This window comes from Biomphalaria glabrata, chromosome 9 (assembly GCF_947242115.1).
Source record: "Biomphalaria glabrata chromosome 9, xgBioGlab47.1, whole genome shotgun sequence".
Classification (NCBI taxonomy): Eukaryota; Metazoa; Mollusca; class Gastropoda; family Planorbidae; genus Biomphalaria; species Biomphalaria glabrata.
Window position 1 is genome coordinate 46,029,811 of NC_074719.1, and position 12,194 is coordinate 46,042,004.

Genomic DNA, 12,194 nt, shown 5'->3' on the forward strand with positions numbered 1-12,194 from the left:
AAGGCGGGAGAGTATGAATGCCACAGCTAGCGTTTTTGTTGACTCCGTTGTTAAATATGGTCGGACCTGGCCTAATCTACGCAGCTGCAGATAAAGACCTTTGCAGAGCTGACTTATGCGTGGATCGAAAGATAGTGTTGAGTCGAAGAAAACTCCAAGATTCCGCACTACATGGACATAAGGAACCCTAACCCTTTCAACACGCATTCGCACCATTCCACATTCACTCTCTGCTGCGCACGTAACAAAAATCACATCTTGGAACTCGAATACAAGCTGCATAATTAATGTGCTTACATGTACTTACGAAAATCTGAAGACCAAGTTGAATACAAATCACACAATTTTACATTAATTCAGATATTAATCTTTGACTTTCTTTAATGATTTAAAGTAAATAATAAAGCAAGAAAAAGCGTATAATCTATATCTAGGTCATCTAGAACAATACAATCCAGAGATTCTGTAGAAATATTGCAACCCAAAGCAGTTCAAAGCTAGTGAGAGTCAGAGATCTCATTTTCTACCGAGTACTAAGAAATAATCTTTGGTGACATTCATCGTGTCATTGTCATCTTTACAATCAGCTGTTAGGATTGATTTCATTCTGAAAGTAGAACAGAGATTGGCAGTTTTAATCTGATACAAGCAATTCAATGTGGGGCATTTTCATAATTGGAAGTCAAACTAGAAACAAAACGTACGTGGTGTACCGGTGTACAGAATAAGGAAGTAATGAGCTTCGCATTTCATAAAGCAACGTAGAATTTAAAATTCGAAGTTTTCCCTATTGTAATTTTTTGTTCCCTTGTAAGCAACTATAAGTCCAGAGTTCTTTTAATCTTTTTTTTTTCAATATTGTGTTAAGTTATTTCCGAATATCTCCTAAATCATTTCCCTTTCCTTTTCTTACGCCTTCGCTAAAGTTTCATTATAACACCACTACATTTCTCTTCGTCGCTTTTTTTCTTTATTTTAATACTATTTTATTATTTTAAGAATATTTGTACAATGCTATTGTATTTTTGTTGTTGTTTTAATACAATTAAAAAGTTAAAACAGGTTGTAGATTAAATCCCTGGCCTAAGATGCATTTATCTATAAAAATATCTATAACTTTTGCCAATAAACTGCAAAAATTGACTTAGACTCTATCCTTCTCTACCCAGAAGAAATGATGAAAATAACATAGAGTAGAATAAATGAGAATTGGACCAGCTCACATCCCAATTAAAAGAAAAAGGACGCCTATTATAAGCTATCTCGACATGACCAATGCATAATTTTTCGACCGGACACAACAGAAGGAGACAACATATGTTCCAGAAGCTTAAAGTCGGGACGAGCGAAACCTGCCCTTGTGGAGCATCGCCAGAGAATGCTGACCATGTCCTTCAAAGCTGCATACTATATCAAGAGGCCCGAGCAAGACTTTGGTCCCAAAACCCTTCTATAGAAGAAAAACTATACGGAGAACTGCCTGATCTGGAAACCACTGCGCGGTTCATCTCAGATGTAGGATTACTGATCTGAACCCTCCGACATACGAAATGAGATGGAAGAAGGCTTAGAACTGAAGTTATGACATTCATACCTCAATAATTCCCACTCTACAAATTACCAACAAATAATATATAGCAACAAGACCTTCTAGTGACACAGACCTTGCTCGTATTTCCTCCAGAACGTCAGTTCCAGGATGGTCTTGATAGTAAAGTTTCGTGGTATGGAAGGACTGGATAAAACCAATAAACTGGTCCAGGGTCATTTCAACTTTCATGGTCACATCGCACCTGTAAATGTCAAGAATGAACATCAGTTTGAAATTAAAAGATGTATCGCCTCGGCTTATCACTTTAACATTGTTGCTGACAGTCGTTGACTTATAGCACCAAACAGGGGCGGACTGGGTGTCAAAATCGGCCCTGGCATTTCTATAAAATTCGGCCCACAAATTCTCTATCATGTGATGGGCATCCATTTCTAGGTGTATCGGTCCTTAAAAATCATTGTTAAGTTTGATAATGTATCGATATGCATGCATACAGTGAACTATATATCTTAATAAGCAATATAGAGTCTTTTTAAATCAGCAATTACGTATGCCCTAAAATGATGAAGCCTTCTAGTAGCACTGTCTACATTTTATTTTCGGAAAATGTGTTCGATTAAAATAGTATTACACTGCAATGTCTGTGAAAGATTTTTTTTAAACACGACGCTCAAAGGGCCTTTTATAAAAATAATGATAATAACATAATAAGAATATTATAAAACCTTTGACAACTTGATATGTGCCATAGTGACTTCGATCAGGCCATTTCGGTGGCCATACCGGCCCATTTGGGTACCGGCCCATCGGGCATTTTCCCCAATATAGCCAGTCCGTCCCTGGCACTAAACTGCTGATAGACAACTAAGCTGCTTAAAGGTATATTATATGTTGAACTATAGAACTTGTTAGAACTTGTTAGAACTTGTTAGAATTTGTTAGAACTTGTTAGAACTTGTAATAACTTGTATAACTTTTTTGTGAACAAAACTAGATAGAACTTTTAATACAATATAGACAAGTTCAACTTGAGATGAAATAAACTGATAGTTAAAATAAATCTACTTTTCACTAAAAAAAACAACACTTTACACTTTGGCATCCATTAGTCATCTGGTGTACTTACCACAGCTTACTACAGCGCGATTGTATCATTCTACAAGACTAACATTAAATGAATGCTCCCTCTCTACAATTAACAATAAATACTCCCTTTCTTGTTCACCTAGGAAACATACACACACACTCCATATCACATATATACACACAAACATTTCCACATTTTTTTTTTGTCCAAATGTCTTCGTTACCTTCTTAGGTCAGTGAAAGGAAAGATAATCGACTTATATTTCTCTATGCCTATCAGAAGCCGAGAAGAGTAGTATTCCTTGAATATTGCTAAAACCTGGTAGAATATAAAATCAATTGTTTTAAGTACATCTTAAGAAAAATCGTTTTGATACCCCCCAACCCCGACCTTAAAAATTTTTTTTTATCAAACTGGGCATCATTTCAAACAAGAAAAGCTTTATAAAAATACTTTTTAAATAAAAGAGGAAAGCTTGTACTAAGTGTATCACATGGCACGACGGCCCTTATATATCAGATTTTTAAATAGATTTAGACTAACAATAATAAATCTATGTGATATAGAAATATTTTTTTAGCAACTGTTTTTGTTTAGCGCAATTTCATTCTTTTAGCGTTCTCAATACGCTATGATCCTATCACTTGTCTGGACAACTTGGGAAGGGGTGGGGTGGGGTGGGGGGAGAACGAACGGGGTATCTGTGACTAATTATTTTTTAAATGTATTTTTAAAAAAAACGACCTGAATTCGAACTTATCGGCTAAACCAGTGTTTCTCAAACTGTGTTCCGCGGAATCCTGGTGTTAGAGGCCTGAATAAGTTTTCTACATAATACTGATATAATTAACTAGTAGGCCACCACGTGAATTAAACTCTCTAAAAAAAATAAGCAAAAAGTGTTCCGCTAAATACTCAGAATGTGCGAAGTGTTCCGTTAAGAAATAAGTTTGGAACCACTGGGCTAAACCGTTCTCAGGCTTCTCAAGACAACGCGATAACCACTCTGCTAGCGAAGAGTCAATGAACATGAGAGATTGTATAGTTATCTATTGTTTCTATTTCACTAAGTCTCAGGTGACAACCTAATATGAAGGGAACTAATTCAGCTTATACCACAATTCAGTGAAGTATAATTTCTTTCCATTGTTTGAGATACCAAACAAAATAATTTAATAAAAATAGCTAATTAACTGATTGGTTTATTTTTTTGCGGCCCTCGAAAGGGGAAAAGACGCTATTAGTTTTTAGTGGAATGTCCGTCCATCCGTCCCGTTTAGATCTCGTAAACTAGAAAAGATAGTGAAATCCGACATCATAATATTTTAACCATTCAAGTTCTGATGCAACCGCTACTTTCGTCCTTTCTGAAAGCGCAAAATCTAATTTTTAAAATCACTTATGCAAGCAGTTTTTTCATAAGAATACACCACTTTTACAACTATTCACTATTAATAGTAACAAATACGGGAAGCTCTTTAGTAGGGGCCCAAGGATACTACATTAATTAACACATTTATGCAAATGGTTTTAGATTTCTTGTCAAAAAATATTAATTTTTTTTTACATTTGTATTGCTATGTTAAGTAAGTTCTTTCATACAATATGTGGATTCCATGACAGTTTTTCAGTTATTATAACACCTAGGTATTTCGCGTTTTTAGTCTGTGTTACTGGTTTACCATGAATAAGATAAGTGGAATTAATTTGTTTTAGTTTTTTTTTTTGTTACTCTTAATAATTGACATTTTTCTGGGTGGAAAGACATGCTCCAATTTGATTCCCATTTCTGTAATTCATTTAATTCTCTTTGTAAAATGTCTGTATCTTGTGTTGTTTTTATTGTTCTATATATTATGCAATCGTCTGCGAATAATCTGACTTTTGTTCCTGAACTAATGCAATTTGGTAAATCATTCATGTAAATTAAAAACAGTAGTGGACCTAAGACTGTTCCTTGAGCTACGCCTGAGTTTACTGTTAATGGTGTTGATTTAGAGCCATTTACTGTTATATTTTGTTCTCTCCCCATCAGAAACTTTAATACCTGACGGTAGTATTTGTTTACTTCCGGGTCGTCGAATTGGTCCATGGTCCAGGTGTAGGCTGCGAAGGTTCCTCCAGGTTTTAGGACACGTTTGATTTCTTGCAAACACCTGAAAATACAAGCAAACTATTTTTAAAACAACATTTTTTAAAGAACAAAGCTTATCTTAAGGAAAGAACTCTGCACTTACAACTATATCACTCAATGTTGTAGTCGTTATCTCCCTTATTCGATATCAAACAAAGGAATGAAATTACCAATAATTAATTGACTAATTGGTTAATTTTAGAATTGATTCATGTTTTGTTAGGTAAAATAAATAATTGTTTGAAGTTTCAACTCGATCCGAGAATGGACTTTGAAGAAATTAAGTGTTCAACTATCTAAGGGGATAAAACCCTACATATTTAGCCATAAATGTGAATACTGAAGGATTAGTTTCCATTGTTGGTATTAAACATGTAATTAATTTCCAGTACTTAATTGACTAATTTTTAATTTGATATTTTATTGATTCATGTCGTGTGAATAAGTTTCAGCTTGATCCGAGAAAAAGTGCGAGAGAAATAACGTGTACAAACTTTTTGCCAGACAGACAGACATGCAGACAGACAGAGTGAGATGATACAACCTTTGCACTGAAATTGGGATGAGCTAACTAACGACAAAGAGAATACAACAAAAGAATCAATACCTATGATGCAGACGTACGGTCGTGGGCCATAAAAAGTTCCCCTTTCTGACCTTGAGGCCTATAGGGCAGACGATGTAAAGGTCATCTGTTTCTGTGGCCCACGGTTAACGTGGGTGTCATGTGGCCATCACAACGACCAACCACCTTTACGTTTCCCAAACTAATGTCAGGTATTCATTACAGCTTTGTGGACTCAGAGGCGCTCGAAGATCCCGAAATTAAAAAGCGCCCAGTCTTCACCAGGTTTCGAACCCCGGTCCCCGGTTCGGAAGCCAAGCGCTTTACCGCTCAGCCACCGCGCCTCCTCCTGGGGGACATATTTGACCCAAAAAACACGTTGTACTTTCTTTCCACCAAACTTTTACCCACAGTGAGGAATGAAGTCTCCGAGTTGTAGTGTCATCGGACATTTCCGGATGTTGTTGACTTGACTGCTGGTAGACAACTAAACCACTGCATGTATTTTAAATCTATATTTTAATTTATAAAACTTGAAAAAAAACAAAAAAAACTTGTATAACTTCTTTGTGAACCATAATTAATATATTGCCCCCATAGTATCGACAAACTTTAACTTGAGATGAAATGAATATTTTAAACAAATCTAACTCTAAAATCTATGAAAGTAATACTTTTCTATGTTGACCCAGTGAAGTCCAGTGGCGATCGTAACAAGGTCAACAGTTCCAGATTCTATCATGCTCAGGTCTTCAGCAAGACCAACAATTGCAGTTAAATTTGGTATATCTTTAGGTAAGTTTTGAATCTGGTCCTCGCTGATATCCACACCAACCACCTGAAATATATACCATTTATTGCTTTGTTGATATTGTTTCATTGTGTGTTTGTCGTTTTTGTTTTATTGTTGTTTTTATAGGTGTTTTAAAATTATTGGAAACAAAATTATTTTTTTTAAGGATTGTCTTGACAAAGAACTGTTTAGTACTAGTCGATTGGCCCGTCCACTTTAAAAATAATAATTGTAGCTTTTATATAGCGCTACTTTCAGGCTTATATCATGCTCAGAGCGCTTTTATATTTACTTTTATATTCACATTCACATTTATATTCACATTCACATTTATATTCACATTCACATTTATATTCACATTCACATTTTATATTCACATTCACATTTATATTCACATTCACATTTATATTCACAATCTCATTTGTGGACCAGTGGGGGGGGGGGGGTATCTAGGAGTTGGTTTTCCGTGCTGCCTTTAAGCGCTCAGTAAACACAACTCTGCTAGTCGGGTGTCGAACCTTGAGCCCCTTTCATAGGTAGCTAGGACAAGCCAAGCTCTAGTCCCTCGACCACGACTCCCACAGATTCTTTTACAGTTGAGAACGAATCATAAGAAAAACATGATAAATTTCAGTCTGAATTTTAAAACAAATAAATAAAAAAAAAAAATTCTTTAATCGATTCCTACTCTTTATAGCAGATAGTAGACTATCATTACTTATTCTTATTAATTATTGTAATGCTTCATTACTGCAACAAAAAAAAAAAGTATTTTCAGTGAGCTTTGGTTAATCAAGTTCTTCTATTAAAAAGATGAGCTAATGATTTTTACAAGGGGCTGGAGCTTAAAGCCACACAAGATGGTGTACAAAATATTCATGTTCATCTTTTTTTATTTGTTCAAATCTTTACTAAAAAAATTAAGTCGAGTGTGATAACTCACCCTGAAACCGTGTTAATATAAAATAAGTAAGCCAAATTTAAATTTAAGATGAAAATAATTTGAAATATTCTAACTGTCAAACCAGAGTTTTCGCAGTGTAGCCAATCAAATAGTTATTTTGTTTCCACAAAGAAACATTAACTGTCAAATTTTCTAAACAATATCAATAAGCCGATTTTTTAAAAAAAACCGTCAGTCATTTTCAGTTTCCTACTATTTCTAGGTTTTTGAACCCATGAAGAAAAAGAAGGATTTTTAAAAATACAAAATATTAATTCTTAGGCTAAAGTGTTGACAATTACTTTGCTAAATAGTTTAATCAGGGGTAGAGTGGACTGTCCAGCACCACAGCAGACATCTACGGCCAGATCGTGACAGTTGGACTTGACTTCGTTGTGATACGACATGATTGTATCAAAGATTTCTGGAGGGTAGCCAGGCCTGTGGTCAGCGTAGTGTTTGGCCATCTCTTGACCTTTATATAGGGAACGGATCTCTTTATCTGTTTGTGGTCCGCTCGGGGTGAAGAGTTCTGAAACATCATTCACAAAAATGAACGTGAGATCAAGTTGCATTTACATTTATAGCTACATTCACATTCACATGTATATTCACATTCACATGTATATTCACATTCACATGTATATTCACATTCACATGTATATTCACATTCACATGTATATTCACATTCACATTCACATTTATATTCACATTCACATTTATATTCACATTCACATTTATATTCACATTCACATTTATATTCACATTTATATTCACATTCACATTTATATTCACATATATATTCACATTTGAATTTACATTCACATTTTAAAAGTGGACAAGTGATAAAACTGCGTGAGGTCTTTCAACACAAATGTCTCAGCAAAGTCAGAAAATTGTAGAAGACAACCGCCTCCCGCTCAATCCTAATTCCGTCAAGTCGTCACGAAGAGGAGGATTTTATGCATAAAGAATGGAACTGAAAATTCGTTGTTGTTTTTTTTCTGTCAGTCTGTATAAGCGCTACTTGTTGACCAGGAACTACCGTAGGGAACTAGACGAGAGTGTGTTGTCACTCAATGAACTCAGCACGTGAAATGTTGTTGTTTTTTTAATTAGAAGAATTAAAAGAGTTCTTGTAATCGCAACCAGTTTCAAATAACGCTCAATAAAGTAGTCTTAGTTTTAGAGTCACTAAAAAAAAACAACTAAAAATAAAGAGGAAAATAGAAAAGCTTACATCTAGATTAAATCTCGCATTTTTTTCAGTTGTTTTATTACATACAATTATAAACGACTTTGCCAAATTCCCTACCTCTTATCTCCGGATCCAAATATGATGAAGACGAGGTCCCCATTAGTTCAGAATGTAGTTTTAATTCTTGTGAAATATGAAATCTTCACCTGCAAATGTTTAATTGGTAAAATTCAAACATACTTCTTTTACAAGGTATAGAGTTTGAATTTTCTAGATGAGTTTACATACAGGTTGATTCAGAAAGAATCATCACGCATTTATTCACTTCGAAAGCATTGTAGTATACTGTATTATTGGTCATTTCATACAAGAGTTATCATCCTTGGGTGTCAAATTCAACTTGACACATTTTAATTTTTCTTTCTAAGAAAATCAGTTGATAATTAACCATAAAATTGCCGACTACTCAGCAGAAGATGTTTTGACCTTGCTTTCTGGCCTGCCAGGTCTCCCCCTCCCCCCCCCCCCCCTTCAATTTCAATTAGTGCGGGGTGCGTTAAAGACAATTGTTGTTCTATTGTTTCCTGTAAATAACAAATGACATGAAAGAACAAATAACCGGTGCATTCAACTCTGAAGAGAGTTGAAGAGAAAGTGTCATATCGGCTTGTGATGTTGTCACGTGACGCAGTTGGTTTTCACATTGTGCACTTCTAAAAAATGACCTAAACACGAAGTTATATAAAACTGCTATGACCAGCTAGGGATGAATTGTTTGTTTGTATTTTTTGAAATATAGTGCAATGGTTTTAGGGGGCATTCCTTTTTAATCAACCTGTATTGTACGATTTATTAATAAGGCAATGTTTTCAATTCCTGGGTTTAAGAATGGATGCATTATTCCACAGGACTAACCAGACCCAGGTGCGAGCTGCATATTTCTTTTCGTCGACTGAGCCTTTTTTAAAAATATTTTTTCAGGAGCTTTACTTTGAATAGGGTAGTTTCTACAAATCAAGAACATAAAACTAAAATGTTATTTTTCCTTGGTTAGGCCAATAATAGAATATGCATCCTCTTTTTGAGACCCCTCAACTCAAAAAAACATTAAGAAACTGGAACATACACTAAATAGAGCAGTGAGATTCATAACAAACGAATATTCACATTTGACTAGAGTAACACATTTAGTAAAATCACTAAATTTAGAAAGCCTTCATGAGAGAAGACCCAAGTGTAGCAATTATACATAAAATACTGAACCATATTCTACAAAAGCAAAACCTAACAAGATTACAAAGAGAGTTTGTGTTATCACACAAACTCAGAGGCGGCCCCCATCAAATTCACTATTTTTTTAATCTTTTTTAAGAAATTGGCGTTATTTTTCACATAAAAGTAGACAGTGCAAAACGTCGTCTTTGATAAGACTTCTTACTCTTCTGGAATAAGCAGAGTAGCGTTAAGTGATCACCTAAGATCAGCATGGAAACCTCGCGATACAGGTGAACTGATTACCTACCTTTATTGATTTTTACGCAAATGTAAAATCCCAATGTTAATTACATTTATTCAATTAATAATAGCGCTAAAAAAAATCAGAAAGAGACAAAGATAAAAGCACATTCCTCGTTCCATATGCTAGGACAAATTTGTACAAATGCTGCTTCTTCCCTAGTGCTATTAGAGCATGGAATGGGTTGCCTGAGCTAGCCAGGAAAACCAGTGACTTGGCAGAATTGAGGTCATTAGTTCGCATGCCTGACTAAATTGACTTAGGAACATGCGTAGGACGTAATCATCCTCTTCTTTGAAGTAACGTCTGTAATTTAGAAGGTAAAATTGTGTCACCTTTGAGTTGAGTGGGAAAGCGCTTGGCTTCTGAACCGTTGAGTCTCGGGATCAAATCTGATTGAAAACTAAGAATTTGTATTTAGATTCACGATCTATGGGACAGAGATGATGTAAAGGTCATCTGTATCTATGGCCCACGGTTAACAAGGATGTCATGTGGCCAGCACAACGAGCTACCGCCTTTACCTTTCCCTAAGTAATGTCAAGTTATAAAAAGAAATAGAAAAAATCAAATTCATATTTTATTCTCTGTATTTAATACATATTTAACATTCCTCGTTCCATATGCTAGGAGAAATTTGTACAAACGCTCCTTCTTCCATAGCGCTATTAGAGCATGGAATGGGTTGGCCTGAGCTAGCCAGGATAACCAGTGACTTGGAGGAGTTTAGGTTAATATGCATGACTAAATGCATGGCGCGTAGGACGTAATCATCTTCTTCTTTTTTTTTTTTTAAGTAACGTCTGTATCATATAAGATAAGTAGAATTTAATGTATATATTTAATATTTTTAATATTTATTTAATATTTTGTAAGTTATATCTGGAAAAAACAAGCATTGATTTTACCTTTCGTTGTATGTATCACAACTTGTGCGATGGCAGTCGCGTGCCACTCACTTTCTTTTGCACAAGTTTGGTTCTGTTTTATAACTGGCATTTCTTTTTTATTTCAAGTCACGATACAGATGAATAAAATTAGAACTTTCTCAATCGACATGCAACACAGTTTTGATGTGTCTTCTTTGACAACTGACGGAGCGTAAATCTAAAGCAGTGGTTCCCAAACGTTTTAGTCTCGTAGACCCCTTGCCATGTTTTCCAGTTTTCGGTAGACCCCCCTGCATTTTTTGTAAGATTCATCAACCTCAAATGTGTTTTTCTCTGTGATTTCTAGGCCATATATATTCATTGATGAAATTCAAATTAGAATGAAGCGAAAAAAAAAATAATGCTTTAAAATAAGATGTAACAATTTTAAAATGTTATAATAGAGAAAAATTCATTCGATTAAAATTTTAAAGGATTAACTTAGGCACAACTCATTAATGGGAAATGAAATTTAAAGTCTCAACATGCTTCAATGAGATCAGCTATCGTAGTCAACCATTTACAGGCCTTAGACCCCTATTTTATTTTTTCACTTCCGTAGACCCCTTGGAAGTCCCCATAGACCCCTCTGGGTCTACATAGTCCACTTTGGGAATCACTGATCTAAAGTATATGGTATGCCACAGCATGTGGACAAACAATAGTCTACGCATGAGTGATCCCCCTTTTGAAATCTGGGACGGTATGATCTAGATCTTCTAATTTTGACATGCGTTCTTCTTAGTATGATTAAGTAAGGGCGTTGCCTGGAGAGTGTACTACTGGAGGTCACATCGCACTTTAATGCTGCCTTTCTATTATTTTCAGGCTGAACTTTTTGCAGTAAAACAAAACACTTGAAAACTATCTACAAAACAAGCAAAATCTTTTTTTTAAACAAAGCTTTTATTGAGTAAATCGAAGGTACAATATAATTGCAAACATATCTTTGGATATTGCAAGACTAATCTCCTCTTTTTCTATATGAAATAAAATTTATTAACTACTTGTTGTGTAAAATAATCCACCCCGACAGACGGACGGACGGGGCGAATTAATATAAGCTTTGTACAGTAATACAAGCCTAAATTAACTAGGTTTAATTAACATTTATTCGTGTAAATTTGTATTACAAACATATTGTGATTCAATTCGCAAAGAGAAACCTGTTGATTGTGTTAGAATTATCTGTCCTTTTATGTTCATTACTGTTACTTATATTATGTAATGAGACTCTGTACCTATAAATTATTATGGAAATCACAAAATCATAGTTCATAAATGCTTTAAATTTTATTAACACTGAAACCACTATTTGGTTTCTATTCCTCCATTTTTGGTTCTATCCCCCTTTCAACACGCATTCGCACCGTTCCACATTGACACAATATGCGCACGTAACAATTGCATTCTGAAGACTTTCCCGGACCCCATTGTTGGAACCTACAGGCCACAGTATTCCACAAGACACCATCTG

The 12,194-nt window shown here is 35.0% G+C and overlaps 1 protein-coding gene across 1 annotated transcript; it reads right to left on the reverse strand.

The window, feature by feature from the left end:
- Positions 1–355: 355 nt before the first annotated feature.
- Positions 356–10,784, reverse strand: LOC106066534 (putative methyltransferase DDB_G0268948). The gene is made up of 8 exons (XM_056040786.1): positions 10,697–10,784; positions 8,390–8,478; positions 7,377–7,606; positions 6,013–6,176; positions 4,687–4,795; positions 2,863–2,957; positions 1,665–1,793; positions 356–607 (listed from the first exon to the last, which is right to left on the reverse strand). Exons 2-8 carry the CDS (start codon positions 8,430–8,432, stop codon positions 517–519), a joined length of 861 nt encoding a protein of 286 aa, XP_055896761.1. The 5' UTR covers positions 8,433–8,478; positions 10,697–10,784; the 3' UTR covers positions 356–516.
- Between the last annotated feature and the right edge of the window lie 1,410 nt (positions 10,785–12,194).